Source organism: Bipolaris maydis, assembly GCF_028858645.1.
Source record: "Bipolaris maydis strain C4 unplaced genomic scaffold PSV08scaffold_14, whole genome shotgun sequence".
In the NCBI taxonomy this organism is placed as follows: domain Eukaryota; kingdom Fungi; phylum Ascomycota; class Dothideomycetes; order Pleosporales; family Pleosporaceae; genus Bipolaris; species Bipolaris maydis.
Genome location: NW_027093870.1, coordinates 1,000,537 through 1,017,697, shown reverse-complemented (window position 1 = coordinate 1,017,697; position 17,161 = coordinate 1,000,537). Strand labels below are relative to the sequence as shown.

The 17,161-nt window shown below is 52.1% G+C and overlaps 8 protein-coding genes and 1 non-coding gene across 9 annotated transcripts; 4 read left to right on the top strand and 5 right to left on the bottom strand.

Moving 5' to 3' along the window:
* The first annotated feature begins 170 nt into the window (after positions 1–170).
* On the top strand, positions 171–2,804 carry PSV08DRAFT_365476 (uncharacterized protein). Its single transcript, XM_066093096.1, has 2 exons — positions 171–1,019; positions 1,070–2,804. Exons 1-2 carry the CDS (start codon positions 219–221, stop codon positions 2,666–2,668), a joined length of 2,400 nt encoding a protein of 799 aa, XP_065948230.1. The 5' UTR covers positions 171–218; the 3' UTR covers positions 2,669–2,804.
* Positions 2,805–3,194: 390 nt separating this feature from the next.
* On the bottom strand, positions 3,195–3,315 carry PSV08DRAFT_t55. Its single transcript has one exon. It is a non-coding gene; the product is annotated as a tRNA-Ile (tRNA).
* A 363-nt stretch (positions 3,316–3,678) lies between these two features.
* PSV08DRAFT_229832 (major facilitator superfamily domain-containing protein) lies at positions 3,679–5,565 on the bottom strand. Its single transcript, XM_014225315.2, has 4 exons — positions 4,936–5,565; positions 4,877–4,900; positions 4,098–4,827; positions 3,679–4,042 (listed from the first exon to the last, which is right to left on the bottom strand). Exons 1-4 carry the CDS (start codon positions 5,533–5,535, stop codon positions 3,822–3,824), a joined length of 1,575 nt encoding a protein of 524 aa, XP_014080790.1. The 5' UTR covers positions 5,536–5,565; the 3' UTR covers positions 3,679–3,821.
* A 623-nt stretch (positions 5,566–6,188) lies between these two features.
* Positions 6,189–6,828, bottom strand: PSV08DRAFT_365474 (uncharacterized protein; the record flags this gene model as incomplete). The annotated part of the gene is made up of 1 exon (XM_014225314.2): positions 6,189–6,828. One exon carries the CDS (start codon positions 6,826–6,828, stop codon positions 6,283–6,285), a length of 546 nt encoding a protein of 181 aa, XP_014080789.2. The 3' UTR covers positions 6,189–6,282.
* Positions 6,829–8,078: 1,250 nt separating this feature from the next.
* PSV08DRAFT_209100 (uncharacterized protein) lies at positions 8,079–9,927 on the top strand (the record flags this gene model as incomplete). The annotated part of the gene is made up of 2 exons (XM_014225313.2): positions 8,079–8,472; positions 8,626–9,927. The coding sequence occupies 2 exons, from the start codon at positions 8,079–8,081 to the stop codon at positions 9,885–9,887; spliced, it is 1,656 nt and encodes a 551-aa protein (XP_014080788.1). The 3' UTR covers positions 9,888–9,927.
* Positions 9,928–10,104: 177 nt separating this feature from the next.
* PSV08DRAFT_404867 (uncharacterized protein) lies at positions 10,105–11,719 on the top strand (the record flags this gene model as incomplete). Its single annotated transcript, XM_014225312.1, has 3 exons — positions 10,105–10,182; positions 10,230–11,350; positions 11,402–11,719. The coding sequence occupies exons 1-3, from the start codon at positions 10,128–10,130 to the stop codon at positions 11,717–11,719; spliced, it is 1,494 nt and encodes a 497-aa protein (XP_014080787.1). The 5' UTR covers positions 10,105–10,127.
* Positions 11,720–12,148: 429 nt separating this feature from the next.
* Positions 12,149–12,970, top strand: PSV08DRAFT_365472 (uncharacterized protein). The gene is made up of 2 exons (XM_014225311.1): positions 12,149–12,641; positions 12,710–12,970. Exons 1-2 carry the CDS (start codon positions 12,307–12,309, stop codon positions 12,816–12,818), a joined length of 444 nt encoding a protein of 147 aa, XP_014080786.1. The 5' UTR covers positions 12,149–12,306; the 3' UTR covers positions 12,819–12,970.
* Positions 12,971–13,297: 327 nt separating this feature from the next.
* PSV08DRAFT_187434 (uncharacterized protein) lies at positions 13,298–16,181 on the bottom strand (the record flags this gene model as incomplete). The annotated part of the gene is made up of 9 exons (XM_014225310.2): positions 13,298–13,566; positions 13,665–13,818; positions 13,922–14,450; positions 14,510–14,697; positions 14,752–15,024; positions 15,082–15,268; positions 15,316–15,548; positions 15,599–16,021; positions 16,068–16,181. The coding sequence occupies 9 exons, from the start codon at positions 16,179–16,181 to the stop codon at positions 13,298–13,300; spliced, it is 2,370 nt and encodes a 789-aa protein (XP_014080785.1).
* On the bottom strand, positions 15,811–16,742 carry PSV08DRAFT_329923 (uncharacterized protein). The gene is made up of 5 exons (XM_066092737.1): positions 16,703–16,742; positions 16,548–16,646; positions 16,368–16,490; positions 16,068–16,315; positions 15,811–16,021 (listed from the first exon to the last, which is right to left on the bottom strand). The coding sequence occupies exons 1-4, from the start codon at positions 16,703–16,705 to the stop codon at positions 16,190–16,192; spliced, it is 351 nt and encodes a 116-aa protein (XP_065948229.1). The 5' UTR covers positions 16,706–16,742; the 3' UTR covers positions 15,811–16,021; positions 16,068–16,189.
* Positions 16,743–17,161: the final 419 nt, after the last annotated feature.

Genomic DNA, 17,161 nt, shown 5'->3' with positions numbered 1-17,161 from the left:
TGCACGTCAGACAGGACGCAGATTGCAGAGGACCAAGCCTCCACCAGCCAGTCAGGCCAGTCGGGGTCGCGGAGATTACGTCGTTGGCGGGGGCGGGGCAAAGATGCGAGTCGGCAGCGCAGTCGGAGATGCTCATTGATAACGGCCATAGTTTCGCCGAACCACGCGCCACTGCGACTTTGCATGCCTATTTCTTTTTTTTCCACCTTCTTTGCTGTATGCCTCTTGTGAAGTTCAACTTTCGAGCTTCTTGCCGTCCTGTCAGAACTCCGGTTGCTGCTGCGTCCGCCCACCAAGTCTCTACTGCAGCTGCTGTGACTCGGCCCGCCGTCTCTTTTGCGCAACAGCGCCACTTCCGTACCTCGATCTTGAGGATGAATTCACACAGTACTTCGAGTCACATGGCCTCGTCAGGCGATGATCTGAAGCTGAAGAACCGCCTCAGTGAGAGCCGGAGTCCCTATGTCCGCGGCCACATGAACAATCCCGTCGCATGGCAAATATGGGGACAAGAGGCCATTGGACTCGCCAAGAAGTCAAACAGGCTGATATTCATCAGCATAGGCTATGCAGCTTGCCATTGGTGTCATGTCATGGAGCGAGAGTCATTTGAGAACGATGAGGTTGCGAATCTACTCAACGAGCACTTTATTCCCATAAAGATTGACCGCGAAGAGCGTCCAGACGTCGATCGCATATACATGAATTACGTCCAGGCTACGACAGGCTCCGGAGGCTGGCCTCTGAACGTCTTTATCACTCCCGATCTCGAGCCCATATTCGGCGGTACCTACTGGCCTGGTCCGGGATCGACAATGGCTATGGGGGAGCACATTGGCTTTGTTGGTATCTTGAAGAAGATTCGGGATGTGTGGAGGGACCAGCGACAAAGGTGTCTTGAGTCGGCCAAGGAGATTACAGCACAGCTACGGGACTTTGCTGAAGAGGGAAACATAAGCAGAAAAGACGGCGCGCCTAATGAGACTCTGGACCTAGAGCTGCTGGACGAAGCATATGAAGCGAGTACCACTTTCGCAAGCAGTACGAAATTGTTACTAACAATGCGCAGCATTTCAAGAAGAGATATGATCAAATACACGCAGGTTTCGGCGGCGCGCCAAAGTTTCCAACTCCCTCAAATCTCCATTTTCTCCTGAAATTATCGCAATATCCGAATCTGGTCAAGGAAGTTCTCGGGGCAAAGGACTGCACGCGCGCAAAAGATATGGCTCTGGCAACGCTATCTGCGATGAACAAGGGTGGCATACATGATCAGATTGGAAATGGATTTGCGCGCTACTCTGTAACAAAAGACTGGAGCTTGCCGCATTTTGAGAAGATGCTTTATGATCAGTCGCAGCTGCTGGCCGTGTACCTAGATGCTTACCTGATGACGAGGAGTCCGGAGCACCTTGAGGCTGTTCATGATATCGCAACATATCTGACGAGCCCGCCCATGCATGCCGAGAGCGGTGGTTTCTACTCGTCCGAGGATGCCGATTCATTATATCGCCCAAACGACAAGGAAAAACGAGAGGGGGCCTTTTACGTGTGGACATTGAAGGAATTTCAAGACATACTTGGCGAAAGGGATTCTGAGATTCTCGCCCGGTATTACAATGTCAAGGACGAAGGCAACGTTGCTCCTGAGCATGATGCACATGACGAGCTGATCAACCAGAATGTATTAGCCATTACCTCAACACCCGCAGATTTGGCCAAACAGTTTGGTCTTTCCGAAGAAAAGGTTAAGAGGATCCTCACTGAGGGCCGACAGAAGCTTCTCGAGCATCGCAACAAGGAGCGCCCACGGCCAGGCCTGGACGACAAGATTGTGGTATCCTGGAACGGTCTCGCTATTGGCGCTCTGGCGCGGACATCGGCTGCGCTGGCTTCTCAGGACCCAACACGTTCCAAGGAGTATCTTGCTGCAGCTGAGAAAGCGGCTGCCTTTGTCCAAAAACACCTCTACCACTCGGAATCCAAAACGCTGATACGTGTGTGGCGCGAAGGCCCCGGCGATGCACCTGGATTTGCCGATGACTACGCCTACCTCATTTCTGGCCTGATTGATCTGTACGAAGCTACTTTTAATGACTCATATCTGCAGTGGGCCGACGACCTTCAGAAAACACAGCTCAAGATGTTCTGGGACAAGCAGCATTTGGGCTTCTTCTCCACGCCCGAGGACCAGACTGACCTGATTATGCGGCTCAAGGACGGCATGGACAATGCAGAGCCAGGCACTAACGGCGTTTCGGCCCAGAACCTCGATCGTCTCGGCGCGCTGCTCGAGGACAGCGAATACACGCAGCGAGCGCGCGACACGGCCTCTGCTTTTGAGGCGGAAATTATGCAGCATCCCTTCCTGTTTCCGAGCATGATGGACGCCGTGGTTGCGGGCAAACTCGGCATCACGCATGCCGTCATTACAGGCAATGGTCAGAAGGTGGATGAATGGCTGAGGCGGTATCGCGACCGCCCGACCGGTCTCGGGACTGTCAGTAGAGTGGGCAACGCGACGGGCGAGTGGCTCAAGGCGAGGAATGCCCTGGTGCAGACTATGGATGCCGCCAAAGAAGGCGTCATGCTGTGCGAGAACGGGGCGTGCAGAGATGCACTGACAATGGATATGTCGAGTTTGGAGGATGCCGTGCCGGCGATATGACATGCGGGTAGGGAAGGTTTTTTGGTTGGTAAGATACCATTGTTGATTAATTGGCGTTTGTAAATAATACAGGGCCGGATTCTCTGCTAGATGCTTCTTACATGTATAATGAATCGAATATCTCTTGTTGAGCCCACAGTGTGTGTGTGTCTGAATTACGTGGCTGAAGTGATTAATGTTTTTTTTTAATATTCCATTGAGTAGAGAAAAGGAAATGTCCGCAATTGGATAAGTTCAACTTACTGCTAACTAATGACAATAACCATGATAACCGTCTTGGTATCATCATACTCCCTCCCTATTATAGACGAATAAAAACACAAGATACGCCCAGAACCCCAGTCTAAACAACCAAAACATACCAGCCCAACAACCCCTTTTCATTTCCCATCTCTCATCCCACTCTCCAAGAGCAGCTCATAAGAAGAAAAAAAAAAGGCCATCATTCTTCCCCCCCCCCCTTCCCTTCCCTCATACCCAAAAGGGAAGGATCGTAAGAGGAGAAGAAGAAGAAGAAAAAAAAGAATGGTCACTACGAGGGTCGAACTCGCGACCTTGGCGTTAACGAAAGGTCCGTTTGTAGGAGTAGAAAACTCCTAACCGGGGGTTTATTAGCACCACGCTCTAACCAACTGAGCTAAGCGACCTGTACCACCTTCTTAGGAAGCAAATCCTAGAGAGGCTTTTGATGTTGTTTGATGAGAATTTGAATAATTAAATCAGATTTAAATGTAAAGAAAAGAAATGAATTTTTGGGCGAGAGGGTATGGAAGGAAAGTTTTTTTGAGGGGGTTGAAAGGGGTGGGGCGGAGCGGGGCCGAAGGCGGGAACTGGGGTTTGGTGGGGTTGGGTGGCTTGGGTGGCGGCTTGGTGCTTTTTTTCTTTCTTTCTTTCTCTTGACTGGGTAATGAACATGTAGCTTTTTGTGGGTTATCAGATATGGATTTGGGGTATTTTTTTTCGCCGAGTCATACGTGGACGGATGATAGAGTGTTCAGATTTTGATTGGGAAGTACATATATATAAAATGACATTTTTTCATGTTAACTAGTTAGTCAATCTTATCAAATCTGTGCAAATGCTATCAAGTCCATACATGACTCCACGACACAGGTATCTGTTCATGAATCATGTCTTGTTTGCTTTCAACAGATTACACCTTATTTTCACCCTCCTTCCTGGCCGCTTTCTTCTCCTCAATAGCCATGCGCCACGACTTTCCATACAGCGCCGTGACATAGGTGCCCACGGCGCCAGCAACAAGAAAAGCAGCGCTAATGGTCGAGAACCAACCGACACCAATGGCTCGAACAGCAGGCAAACAAGCAGCAGATCCTGCAGCAGCAAACATGTAGCGCATAAAGTAGTTACCCGCTATGTCACTGTTAGTTTCCATGTCGTGCAACTAGAGACCACACAGTACACTTACCAACAACCTCAGCGCTCCGGCTCTGCATGACATCCAGACAATAGGTATTCAGACTAGGAAAACAGAAAAGCTGGCCGACACCCTGCAGAAACATCATAATGACGGGCAGGGCGACGCCGCCGACACGCTTCTCAACACTCCAACCGTAGATGAGCATGCAGGCTGGCATCATGACGCCCAGAAACAAGACGCAGCTGCGCAAGCGATCCTCAGAGACACGCTGGCCGCGCTTGCGAATGTACTTTTTGACTACGCGGTCGGCATAGCGGCCGCCGACAAAGGTGCCTATCAGGTATCCGCATCCAGGTGCAATGTAGAAGAGACCGGACTGCAATGGCGTTTCGAGATTGAAGCGCGGGTTCAGGACGTAACGGATGGGCGTGAGCAGCGAGTACATGTTCCAGACGAGTGCACTTGAGGCCAAGCCTGTGAGGAGGATGTTCGGGTACCGATACAGCATGATGATGCGAAAGGGGTTGAGCCACTGCCACATTTTGACGGCGCGCTCTTTTCTGCGCAGCCCTTGCAGCTCGTCGGCCCGTCGCTTGTGGATCGTCTCGGGCTGGAGGAAGAAGCAGAACATGGTTGCTGCGCCGGCCAGAGCCGTCTGCAGCCAGAAGATGTCTCGCCAGGTCCGGAATGTGACGATGATGCCACCAAGAAAGGGGCCCAGTGCTGGTCCGATAAGGGTACCACTGAGGAACCAGCCTAGTGCGGTTGCGCGTTCAGTCTGAGAATGGTGTTAGTAAAGTAAACAAAGACTGCAGTGAAGACATTACCTGGCACAATGCCCAAGTCATGTACTGTATGCTGTTATGAGTAAGAAGCAAACACTTACAGGCTTGTAGATATCGCCAATGACGGCTGATCCAATCACCAAAAACGCAGTGCCTTGAAACGCAGTAAGGATTCGAAAGACGAAAAAGGCAGCGAGATTCGGTGCCAGGGCTGTGCCAATGGAAAAGGCAGTGAACAAGGCAGCACTTGTTACAGAGACCCATTTGCGGCCGTAAATGTTGCCATAGGGCCCGTAGAAGCATGGAGACAGGCCCATGAAGAGCATGTAGAGGGCATTAGACACATTGATGATGGAGCCGTCGGTGTTGAAGGTGGCAGCCACCTCAGGAACGGCAGACAAGACAGTGGTTGAGGAGATGGGAGCGAGGAAGCTGCAAAAAGACACGACGGCAACAATGATTAGTTTTCGACTGTTGGAGAACTTGTTGTAGATGACGTCGTTGTCGCCAGTTGCGACATATTGGACATTGACCATGTCGTGGTGATTGCTCGAGACTGTGCGTTGGAGCTGCAATTGGTCTTGCTGGGGTGGTTGTTCAGGGACAATGGAGGCATATTGCGTCTGTTTCTCAGGTTCGGTGCCCGGATTGGCATGCTGAGGGCCAGCGGGTACTGAGGAGGATGTGGAAGAGGGTGCCATTGTGCGTACTCATAGAAGGCAAAAGTCGTGAACAAAAAACAATGTTTCAGTGAATGAGTCGAAAAAGATTGGGCATAGAGAGTACTATCAGATAAAGAGGAAGAATGCAAGCGAATCAAGAGCATTGATATACGATTGGTTTGGGCTACAGATTGGGTTATGCTTGGGTTGCAGGACGCTAATGGCGGATCATATCCGCGGGTGGATACGCGTTGTTGTCCATAGAAAAGCTTTTCCGTGAAGAATCTTCGCTTCGAGGAGTAGATATATCCGAAAAGTGGATCATGGCCACAGGTACAATCGGAACAAGAATGTCCGGGCGGAAACGTTGCCGGCGGTGTGAGTGCGTCTTGACGATTCAGTTCAAGACAGGCATTGTGTTCTAGGCTTTAGTCAGAGTAGATGCAATCTATACCAGGCAGTAGGCAGTGAGGTGACGAAGAGTGGACTCGGGAATAGTGCGAGAAATATCTTGGCACAGGGCCACTCACGTGGGTGCTCACGTGGACAGTAGCAACAAGAAAACAAGAAAACAACAAGTAGCAATACAGGGCAAAACGCTCAAATGAAGAGCTCAGATATGGGTGTATATAGGGCCATGTCGGCCGTGGCCGTGGCCAAATGTGTTACCCAAGAATGTCGTTAAAATGTCGAACCCGACCCTAGAAAAAGGGTGCGTGCACAGTCCCAAACGCCGTTGTCGATGCAGTTACACCTTTTAAAATCAAGTGATGCAAGTCGCGAATGTCATATGCTGAGCTTGTCCAGGCTCAAGCGATCCGCGCTCTTGTGTCGCTTGATCATGCCAAGCTTGTAAAACTTCTCCTCGCCTGTTGCGGTGCGACCACCAATATACCACTTTTCTGCGCCCATGGCCTCGTGGAAGCCGTCGGAAGAGCTATCTGAACCTCTCCTGCTCCGTTGCGATGCGCCCGGTATGGGAAAGGCCTTTGCTTGGGGCGATGTGGAGCGGGCGTAAGGAGGGGCGTGCTGTCTGGTGGGCTGAAAATGGCCGGTTCCCTGGACAGCAACGGTTGCGCCCGGTGAAGGGGACCGCGCCTTTGCAGTGATGGTGCGCGACGCGGCTGCCGAGTCGCGGGCCTGTTGTTGCTGTGCCGGGGTGTTCTGGGTGTAGGATGCGACAGAGGCAGCTTGCGAGGACACGGTCTTTTGGAGCGAGGGCTGCTGGGCGCGGAAGGCAGCGAGAAAGCTCCCGAGAAAGGGCCTGTTGGTAGTCATGGAGCGATCGGGGGCGGGGTGGTCTGGTGAGGGCCGGTGTGCGTCGTCGTGCATCAAGGCCCGATGGCTCGTTTTGTGTCTGTTGAGCGAGGCGCTGGGTGGGCTGAGGGCGGTGTGGACGGGCGTGCTGGCGGGCCGGGGGGCGGAAGGCGAAGGGCGACGTGTAGCGGGCGTAGGGTGCAGGCCAGCAATGGGCTGTGGTGGTGTTTTTGTGGTCGAGTGTGGCGGAAACGTCGTGTTTACGCCATGTGCTTCCGTGGCAGAGGCCGCGGTAGGCGATTAGCGGGCTATTGTGTATGTAGGAGACAGGGGCGGGCGTGTGACGTAGTTGCTGTTGAGGCGAGGTGACGGTGAAGGAGGTCTTGCTACTGCCTTGTAGTGTGGCTGGCTGGCTGGCTGGCTGGCTGGCTGGCTGTGTACTCTGTGTGTTATATATGTGTATGGGTGTGCATGGAGGGACAGTAGCCGAGGTGAGCGCGGTGGGTAGTGTAGCTGATGGGCGAGGCGGACGGTTGTTTCGTGGACGGAGCCGCGAACCGTCGAACTGTCGATGGGCAAGGAACAAGTCGGAAGCAGAGGCTGGTCATTGGACTCTGACACGCCCGCCCGCTCGTACTCGGCCCAACCCCCCTCGCCCGCCTGTCCGTTCAGGCTGGCGGTGGCCGGGGGTTGGTTGCCAGTGGACGAAACGACGTTTTCCCTGCTGGCCTCTGCCTCTGCCCTCGCCTTACCTACTCGCTGCATAGCGCCGACCAGACCCGCGTCACATGTGTCGTCCATCTGCTCTGCGCTGCCCTCGGCCCTCGACCCGCTGGCAGTGCGCATGGCCGGCGGCGTGCACCACCATGTCGTCTGCAGCGTCATCTGGCTGGATACACACATACACACACACAGCAGCATGGATGCATGCCCCTCAAGAGCCCGTCAATGTGCCTCGAAACGCGGGGTTGGCCCGGAAATAGGTCGCGTCTGACTGGCCAGCCGGGCGCCATGTGAAGATGCATGTCATGGCCCCACCGCGCCTTGCCTTGACTCGCGGCCTGTTCATGGCTGCAGCTGTCGGATCCACCATGGCCGCTGCCACTCCGCCGCACAGCCATTGGCACTCTCTGCCGTCGACTCTTGCAGTCGTGTACGCGATGCATCTACGGTATGCGCAAACCATATGCCCGGATCCCCAATCGCCTCCAGCTTGCCAACCATGGCCTCCACGCACAATTGGCACCGACGTCACCGGATCCGCATCTCCTCGGGCCTGAGCAAGATCAAATAGCCATCACCACGCGGCGCAACCACCCTCGGCCATGGCATCCTTCTCCAGTCTCCCCAATGAGCTGCTCGAGCAAATAGCTGCCCGTCTTTCGCAGCATGACGTCTCCTCCTTCTGCCGCCTCAACAGCCATCTCCACACACTGGCTACTCCCTTCCTTTACCGCCATGTCGATCTCTTCGTCCCGCCCAGCAACAAGCTCCCAAGGATTGATTACTTTTGCCTGAACATCCTCAAGGACAGCAGAAAAGCCGGCAATGTCAAGTCGATCCGTCTGGGCGTCTCCTCTGGTGAAAGCGTTACTCAAGGCCGGCGACAGCTTCCTCACGATAGCTCTTTCGACCATGCCTACCTCCTCCAAAAGGCCATGGACATCTGGACCAACGAGACCATGTTCCCTACCAATGCTCACCTGAAAGAGGCACTTGGTATGTGATTTTTGATTAGCCCGTCTTTGGGGAGACTCTTGTGTCATGGCACTGCCTACATACATCCCCGAGACTTATTCGCAACTACAAGAAAAACGCCAACATCTGCTCTTATCATGCTAGCCCTGATTTCTAACAATGCCCCCTCCTTAGAACTACGCGAGTATTCTGCGTATGCAGCACTCATCATCCTAGTCCTCCCATCACTTCAACATTTACACGTAACCGACTGCAAGTCTACCACGTATGACTATCTCCAAGCTTTGCCCAGTCCCCTGGCTCCCGAACCATTGGGGACTCCGCGCTTTTTGGCCCAGTCTCTTGTCCGTCGCCTGTCGTCCATCACACACACTTCTCTTGTCTTTGACCAAACAAGAGGCATAGCATACCGCGATCCAAAAACTTACCTTACCGCTGATCATTTTCTAAATCTCCCCAATATCCAATCCCTCGAGCTTTCAGTCCGAGGTGGGTTGCGTCATCAATCCACGCTCAGAACTGACGTTCCACTCATCCGGCGCATCAGACCGACTAATATCACCACGTTGGTCTTCCGCCATTCGGGCGCTTTCATCGCAAGTACGCGCTCTCTTTTTCAGTGCATACCTAGGCTACGCTCACTTACCTACGACTTCATCTTCGATGGCAGTTCAATGGTAGATCCTGTCGTCGATCTAGCCGCCTGGTGCGACGTGTTACAATCCTTTCGGTCCACGCTCGAGGTTCTTGTCTTCAGTATAGAATACTGCGACAAAAACGTCTGGTTCTACTGTCAACCCCGCATCTTAATGATACTGCATGGTCACCTTGATATGACACACTTCCCTAAACTTCACACTCTGGAAGTCCCACTTCCCTTCCTGACTGGAGACCCCGACTTTACCGTCGAAACACCAGTCACCCACCTACTGCCACCAAACCTGCGACATCTTACCCTGCGCACCGATCTATCGCATGCTCAGCATGCGCATTCTTTCGATACATCTATCCTGCCAGATGGCCTCTCGGTCAAATCATCGCAGCGAATGGCGCACTACCTCATGTTAGCCCAAAGGGATGTTTCGGTCATATGCCAGACCTCTCTTACTCTGCTCGACCAGGCAACAACTCTTGAGTCGCTATCCATATGGCAGCCCGCTGATCCTTCCCTTGCCTGGCTTGACAGCCAAGTTGAGGATTTTGCAACCACTTGTCGTAATAGGAACATTACCGGCAAAATTCTGATACCAATGCTGTTGAGGTGGAAGAGTGCTGCGCACTGGGATCTGATGCAAGAGAAAACAGTCTTAGATAGAGATGCCCCAGGGCTTGGGCCTCGGACAAGATTCTGGAGGAAGGAGTGGGAGGGGAGGCCGTTGGGATTGGCAACCCAGTATCTCTTGCATGCGTTGAAATTTCACCCGGTGAAACTCTAATCCTAATGATCAATTCTACAAGTTGTCGCCTCTACTCTAATCAATAACGACCGCATTCAACTGTCTCTTCCCTGTGATTGAAAACGCTAAAGTCCAAGATGAACGATATAGTGTTGTGATAATGGTAGCTTGCACGTGCTGTCGCGTGTTCTTAGTGCGGACCGAAGCGCGTCATCCCGCCAAGCTGACGCGGGCATTGCCTCGACTAAAAACTGACAACTACGTACATGTGCACCTGCAATGACTGATGTCTGGAGTGGGCATCTCCTGCTACCGGACGGCCGTTTAATCAAAGGCATGATGCATTGCCTTCATGTTCCCACTATTGCTAACACTGTGCAGAAATCAGCCTCACTACGCAAAATGGCGCCTCGTCGCCAATCCTCAGCACCACTAGCCTGCGCTTCCTGACCACCGTTGATACCGCAAAAATACCACTATACCTTACCGCTGGCCCAAGTCTAGACGTATGGACAACCGAAGAAAGTACTCAAGCCTGGTTCGAGTCCCTCTTGCTCAGCAAGCCTACAACATCCCCAAATGCATCCAATCATGATACAAATGAGTGGTGGAACCTCGCGCGCTCACAGTCTCCCATTGGGATACTAGCGCAAGTGCAGGATGTATCAGAAAGCACTCAGAAGCCTAGGATAACAGAAATTCTCTTCTATGGGACGATTGCTGCGCATGCCGCCGGTGGGATACCAACACTGCCATCGTCCTTGTCATTTGTCGACAATGCAGGCGAACAGCTGCCAGAGCTCAGGGTACACGCAACACCGCTTTCGTCTGATATGCTACAATATGCCAGCATCGACCCGCCAATCGACAATGACGCTCATTTTCTCCCACCAATGCACAACGTCCACGCCCCACCCAGGTCTCCGAAGAAACACCGAGATATCTTTGAGGAGGCTACAATAGCGAACAAGAAGGCGAGAGGAAGGGGTGGAAGAGCAGTCTCGGCAGCGGCTGCTCGGGGAAGCGAGTCCCAGCTGCCCTATGCCCACCGCAAATCGTCATTGTCCATTGATAAAAGAGCCTCGCCCTTCCCAGACTCGAGACCATCGTCTTCGTCTGGTCCTCTTCCACACTCCAATTCTCGTCCGCTGTCTCGATCACCGAGCATCTCTTCAGATGCAAGACCAATGAGCCGCAAAGGCCCGCCTGAGGCACACACGAGGCGATCCAATCTTTCCCAGGTCGCTACTGTACCCATCAAGCCGGAAGAGCCAACAACAGAGTCGCGGAACAAGGATGCACTCGTCAAAGTGGTCATGGCGGCCATGCGCATGCACGGTCTGCAGCAGCGAAAGCAGAACAAGTCCCGTCGGGCATCGTTGGCTGTTGCTGGCGACGAAATCGAGCGCTCGAGTGAACAGGCAACCCCAGAAGAGTCAGCTAAAGATGACGAGTACAAGTTGATTTATCATCAGACCTACAAGGGTGCAGCGCTTGCGCTGGTATGTTAGATATGCTTCTTTTCTCCAAGTCTGGTAAATAACTGTCCACAGAGAAACCACATGTCCGAGAAACCATTGCATGTTCAGCCAGATCGGATGCGAGATGTTGTTGAAAAGCTACTGGTAATATTCTTGTCTGATCCGCTTGCGGAACCACCGCCTGCCGATGTGCCCGCGGATCCAGTGGCCACTCCAGGAAGTAAATCAAGGCCTGGTATTCCGGGATCCACACATGGACACGCAAGTCCATTCGATCTCCCTAGCACGTCTCGACCTAGAATGATGAGGTCCGTCACCGACAGTCACGTCTTTACTGGGTCGCCCGTCAGCAAGAAGAGGCCCTCTGCTAACCGGCCAGCACCGACGTGACATAGCCAGCATGATGAAAATCCTGGATCTCTGTTCAGTAATGTTCAAACGCACGGTGTGACATTGCGATGATACAGTCATTTAGCATCAATATGTTGCCTGGACGCCTGGACCGGATACGACCTAACATCCTTCCCATTGCGGCACTTTGGTGGCGCTTGTCATCATTCGTCAGCACCTTGCGACGATCGCCAGCCACCACGACAAACATGGTCGTTGTTAACATCGAAACCATGGTGGCTTCTAGCATGATGTCACAAGTATTTACGTGCTCTTGTGGTAAGGCGCCAGGGGAGTGAGGCTAATTTTGTACCTTGCGGAGCGTGACACGACACAAGTGGACGACGACTCGTACTATTAGTAACATCGACATGTACAGTCTCGTATTCTACGTGACATCAGGGGATGTGGATTTTGCCTTTACGTGACTGAAGTTGATGAGGCAAAAAAAAATGGGAACAATAGCGGTATAAAAGGCCCAGCAGCCAGGCTGTTGAAGAGACCGCACTACAGCACTCTCACTCAATAACTCATTCCAAACACACATTCGCTACCTTCCCAAGTAACAACAATCAACTATTCTCACCATGTTTTCCAAAATTGCCTCATTCGCCCTTCTCACCGCCGCCAGCGTCTCAGCAGCAGCCGTCCCTAGCACCACGCCATGGACCTGGCAAGTCACCGACTTCAGCAGCGTCTGCACCGCCGCAACGTGCCGATACTCCTTCAACGTGTCCGCTCCCGTCGGTCCATCCGGTCAGCCAGCTTTTGATGCCGAGTTCTGCTCCGGCACCAGTGTCCAGGGTGGATTCAAGTCCTGTGGCGTAGTCGGCGTCGATGTCCCTGGCGATGTGCAGACGCAGGAATTCAACCAGGGACGCGATATCGGGGCTATTATCAGTGTCAAGTACTCTTTTAAGCAGTAAGTTTTGACATCCTGTTCCGGTATGAAGTTGCGGGGGGAAATCGAAAGCTAATGAGTGGGAATAGGGGTGATGCTACGTACACGTACACGGGTAACAACTCTGTTGCTCACACTGGCTTGGGCCCCGCTGTTGATTTTACGATTATTCCTACTGAGGTTACTGCTGTGGCTTAAGCGTGTTGGAGAGGTTGGTGGTGGCGTTGCATGCATTCGCCTTGCTAGAACTTTGTATCTTGGGGGGATTGCTCGAAACTTCGCACTAATATTGTATCTATCTACATTTCTCCTCTTTATACAATAGATTGCCGTTAATCATATCTCTACTATACTACCTTGTCCTTGCTTATAAAGCACTGCTTAAAACTTTCCACTCATAAAAGGCTTCAGGCCAGTGTGGTCATCTTGAGTGGCAACCATATACATAGTGAGTGGAACATGAGAGGATACCATCTTGCAAGATTCAAAAGAAAACATTAAATTCATGACAGTGATATAAAGCGTAACCAACCAATCATCCAACCAGCCAGAAGCCATTGGTAACCATAAAAAAAAAGGGGAGGAGAATCCAGAACACATTATTCATAACCCAAACCACGCCGCCATGATTAAATTAACCCATCCAACCCCAAACAACCACACACAGGCATACATACTCACTTGATCTCCTTGCCCAGCGGCTCACCCACCTCGGCCAACGTAGCAAACGGATGCTGCTTGCGCTTAAACCCAATCTTGACCCTACCGACCCTCGACATTTTATCCTCGAACTCGGTACCAATGCGTAGCACAGTCTCGCGATACATGGTTTCCGTCGTCCAGTCGTACGAGCAGCCGATGATGCGCTTCATGCCGCCTTCGGAGCCGGCCATGAGGAAGCAGACGGGGGGTCGCTCGGCGGTGAAGAGGGTTGCTGTCATGTTGCCTAAGTTCTACTTGTTAGTTTTCTTCTTCTTCTTCTTCTTCTTGGGGAGGGTGGTGAATGTTTAGGGGGGGAAGGGAAAGGAAAGAAAGGGGACGAACCGGTGTCTACGAGGGTGAAGACGCGTTGGTCGCCTGGACCAGCGGATTTTGCCTTTTGGACGAGAGCGGCGACTTCGGGGTCCGAGGTTGGGTCGATGGGGGTGCATTCGTTTTTAGAGTTGCGGTAGTGGCGCGAGAGGGGGCTTGCTGCTGCCTATGTTTACAATATCATGTTAGCTCATTTTGTTCCTCTTGCTGTTATAAATCCAAGAAGAAGAAGAAGAAGAATGGAGAAAGAAAGGGGGAGGGGAACGTACAGTCCACTTCATGCGGCCCAGTCTGCCACCAAAAATCTGGCGCTCAATCGTCTCGAGATCCATGTACCCCTCGAAGCCAAAGAACCAGCACTGCTGGTCCCAGAACTTGCCGAGATAGAGGAGACGCAGTAGCCAGGGCGAGAGAGCCATGAGTATGAGCGAGTAGATGATGAGAATGATGCCTGCTGTGCGGACGGATGTGTCGGGCACGGCGGTAAGCGCGATGGCAATGATGAAGACCACTCCGCCGAGACGCAGGGCTTTCTTTGCGAGCCACCGCTTCCATGCTTCGCGCCGGACGTATGCGACGGGTGTGAAGGACTTCCAGCGCACGTTTGCGGCGCGGCATCCGTCAAGGATGATGCTGTCGTCTTCGCCTACGCCGGCAATGCCTACGTCTTGTGGGAGGATATCCCAGAGCTTGGCATTGTAGGCGTCGTCCATTGAGTGCCAGGGTTGATCGGGACTTTTTGGTAAGACGCAAATGAGACGCTCTAGGAGTTGCTCGCTTCCGTTTGCGAGAGAGAGACTGTGTGTTGGGTTAGTAAGATGAGACAAGAGGTGCTCTACTATACGAATCCGACTTACCGAGCAAAAGCTTGGAATGCAGAGTCTGTACCGTCGATTTGGGGGCGTACGCGAAGAAGACCCATTAGTGCGTAGCTGTGATCTCCTGGGAGGTATTGTGTGGTGTCTCTGTTGTGGAGGCACTCAAGAGCAAGTGTGACGAGCTCGAGTTGGCTCAGAATCAGGTTGCCCTCGTAATGGTCGATGAGCTAGGCTGGTTAGTAAAAGGTAGCAAAAAGGGTTCATGAGGGGTTTTCTCATACCTGTCGAGCGACGTGGGCATCATCCACCCATACTTGAGCCGCAAACTGGTTCTTGGGCACCATGATGGGGTGGTCAAGATTGCTGCCGCGTACGAAGACACTGATTTCTCGTCCTGCAGGCGCTAGCAGAACTTCTGGGAAGGTCCAGACTCTGCGGCCCCATTGCTGAAGCATCAGTTCTGGTGTGTTGATCTCAGATGAGTTATTTGAAGGAAGGCCAACGGCAATGGCTAGGGACCGGGCTCCTCGGATAACATCGCAAATGCGGTAGACCTATGGATGAGTATTAGTGGGGGGGTTTCTTCAGCGTTGACTATGCTCTTCACATACATCTTCTTGCAGCTGGTTGTCAGGCATGCAGGAGCAGCCAACCCAGTATGCAATCACTCCAGCTCTACGAGCGGCCGCATCGGCCATTTCGTGTAGGACTCTAAAGTCTTCGGGTGTGCTGAACTGCTCTGCCGTGTATGCAACAAACACATAGGAAAGGTTGTGAGCTCCACCTTGCTCCGCAATCCTACTCAAGTTAGCGGTAGCCTTGAGAGTTGATGAACAAGGACTTACCATTCATCGACCTTGGTGATCTTTGCAGGCCTCCCATCACGTAGGAAGCAAAGATACCTTGGCTGTAGTATGCGTTCAGCAATGGGATTTGCCTGGCTCGGAACGATGCCATTGGGGTTAGCCGTCTCAAGCATATTCTTTGCAACCTTGGGATAGCCAAAGTACTTATAAGGGACAGCATCGTAGTTGCCTCCATTGCGATCGGCAATCTCAGCAGGACTGGGACTAGAGATCTGGCGTTTTGTTAGAATGATGTGGCTGATCAGCAGACAAGAGAACATACGCAAACGGTGATGAAGCACGCCGCGACAAACCACTTGAAGCCAAGAATCATGAGGTCATTGTTTGAGGCATGGCCATTGTTCGCCGCATAATCGATATGGTTGAATGGCCAGTTCGCCAGGCGCATGTACAAGGGCGCGACGTTGCGGATGAATGTACGCCTATAAGTAGATCCAGTATTGTTTTCGTAAATATCGTCAACAGCCTGCACAACTAGCTTCGAAACTTTGCCATCCCAGGAAGAGATGTAGCGATCATCGTAGTCACCCTCCCATTCTCGGTCCAAGCAATCTCGATGCCTGTGGTGACCAAGCTTCCGATAACCGAGGCCTGGCTTGCGGTAGAAGTTTGGAAATCCCCACTTTGCGTTGGTAAATGGGGTAAAAATGTAACTATATCCTTTGAGCCTCAAGGGCCCACGGGGCTGTATCTCATTAGAAACTGTAGACTTTAGATCAGGGTTGACGAACCAGAATGAGCGATTGCCCTGGCTGTTGCTCTGGATCTGATGCCTGGCCATTATTCGGAGTGTTGGAGACATATGTCGTCTCGTATACCGAAGCCTGGACGTTTTCGTTGTGCATTTTGAAGATTAACGAAAGCAATTACACAGTTGTGTGATAAATCCTGGTCGGGAATCTACTTGGTATTGTTGTTGGTGTTGTGGTGGTGGCGGCTGAAAATGCTGATACGGTTGCGAATCATACACCGTAGACGCCTGTTCAGATTCACGTCAGCTTTGGAGAGAAATGATTGCACATCAAACTCACTTGAGATGCAAATGTTGGTTGCGGGCGGGGTGGTGGTTGATTGTATACCAGTGGTACAGCAGATATGGTGACAGCGGGCTTATTTGGATCGTAGCTGCCTCCACCACAGTGACTTGATTGATTCTAACCAAGTCAATTAGATTACTGAGTGCTTAGTACAGGAATCCGGATTATACGAACCGGGTAATAAGATTGCTGGTATGATTGTACGTGGACAAAGACGCCAGTTTCAGGATCGACTCCTCCACCGTGTCGGCCAGAAAGGTTAGCAGAATAGTCCTGCCTAGTGTAAGCGGCTTGAGAAAGGGGGTGAAGGTAATTCAGGGCTATTATACCATTCAATTATAGCGCCTAATTAAAATGGGCGGTAGTCTCTGCCAGGTTGCTCGAGTCACTGGCGAGGCGCGAACGCAAGCGATCTTATCAACTTCGAGACTTGAGGACTAGAGCCATCCTGATCGGTTTGATGGGGCCAAGTTACACATGATCCTAAGTTTAGTGGGTGTATACCACATTTGGAGTTCAGCTCGACATTATCCCGAATGATTGGCTGCGTTGGCGGCCCCCTCACTTCATGTCTGGCAAAGCGTGTGATGGCGTTAATGCATAGTCCACAAGGACCGGAACTTGCCAGACAAGGCTGAAAGCACGTTGTGTAAACGGATTTTTCGTGCTACGCCCATGAGCCATATCAGACCACACTATCTCCTTCGCCTGAAAGCTTCAGGGATGGCGAAACTTTGCAAGATGGCGCACTCTTCTTGGCCTTTCCTACATAGACACGTGTATAGCTT

Bases quoted from the DNA above. Each gene is read 5' to 3' on its own strand.
- PSV08DRAFT_365472 (XM_014225311.1), top strand. From the start codon at position 12,307: ATGTTTTCCAAAATTGCCTCATTCGCCCTTCTCACCGCCGCCAGCGTC. The intron at 12,642-12,709 runs GTAAGTTTTGAC...GAGTGGGAATAG, and splicing joins GTCAAGTACTCTTTTAAGCA to GGGTGATGCTACGTACACGT.
- PSV08DRAFT_229832 (XM_014225315.2), bottom strand. From the start codon at position 5,535: ATGGCACCCTCTTCCACATCCTCCTCAGTACCCGCTGGCCCTCAGCAT. The intron at 4,901-4,935 runs GTAAGTGTTTGC...AACAGCATACAG, and splicing joins TTGGCGATATCTACAAGCCT to TACATGACTTGGGCATTGTG. The intron at 4,043-4,097 runs GTAAGTGTACTG...ACAGTGACATAG, and splicing joins CCGGAGCGCTGAGGTTGTTG to CGGGTAACTACTTTATGCGC.
- PSV08DRAFT_365476 (XM_066093096.1), top strand. From the start codon at position 219: ATGCCTCTTGTGAAGTTCAACTTTCGAGCTTCTTGCCGTCCTGTCAGA. The intron at 1,020-1,069 runs GCGAGTACCACT...AACAATGCGCAG, and splicing joins TGCTGGACGAAGCATATGAA to CATTTCAAGAAGAGATATGA.
- PSV08DRAFT_329923 (XM_066092737.1), bottom strand. The intron at 16,491-16,547 runs GTTCGTATAATC...TGACTTGGTTAG, and splicing joins ACCAGCAATCTTATTACCCG to AATCAATCAAGTCACTGTGG. The intron at 16,316-16,367 runs GTGAGTTTGATG...GAATCTGAACAG, and splicing joins AACCAACATTTGCATCTCAA to GCGTCTACGGTGTATGATTC.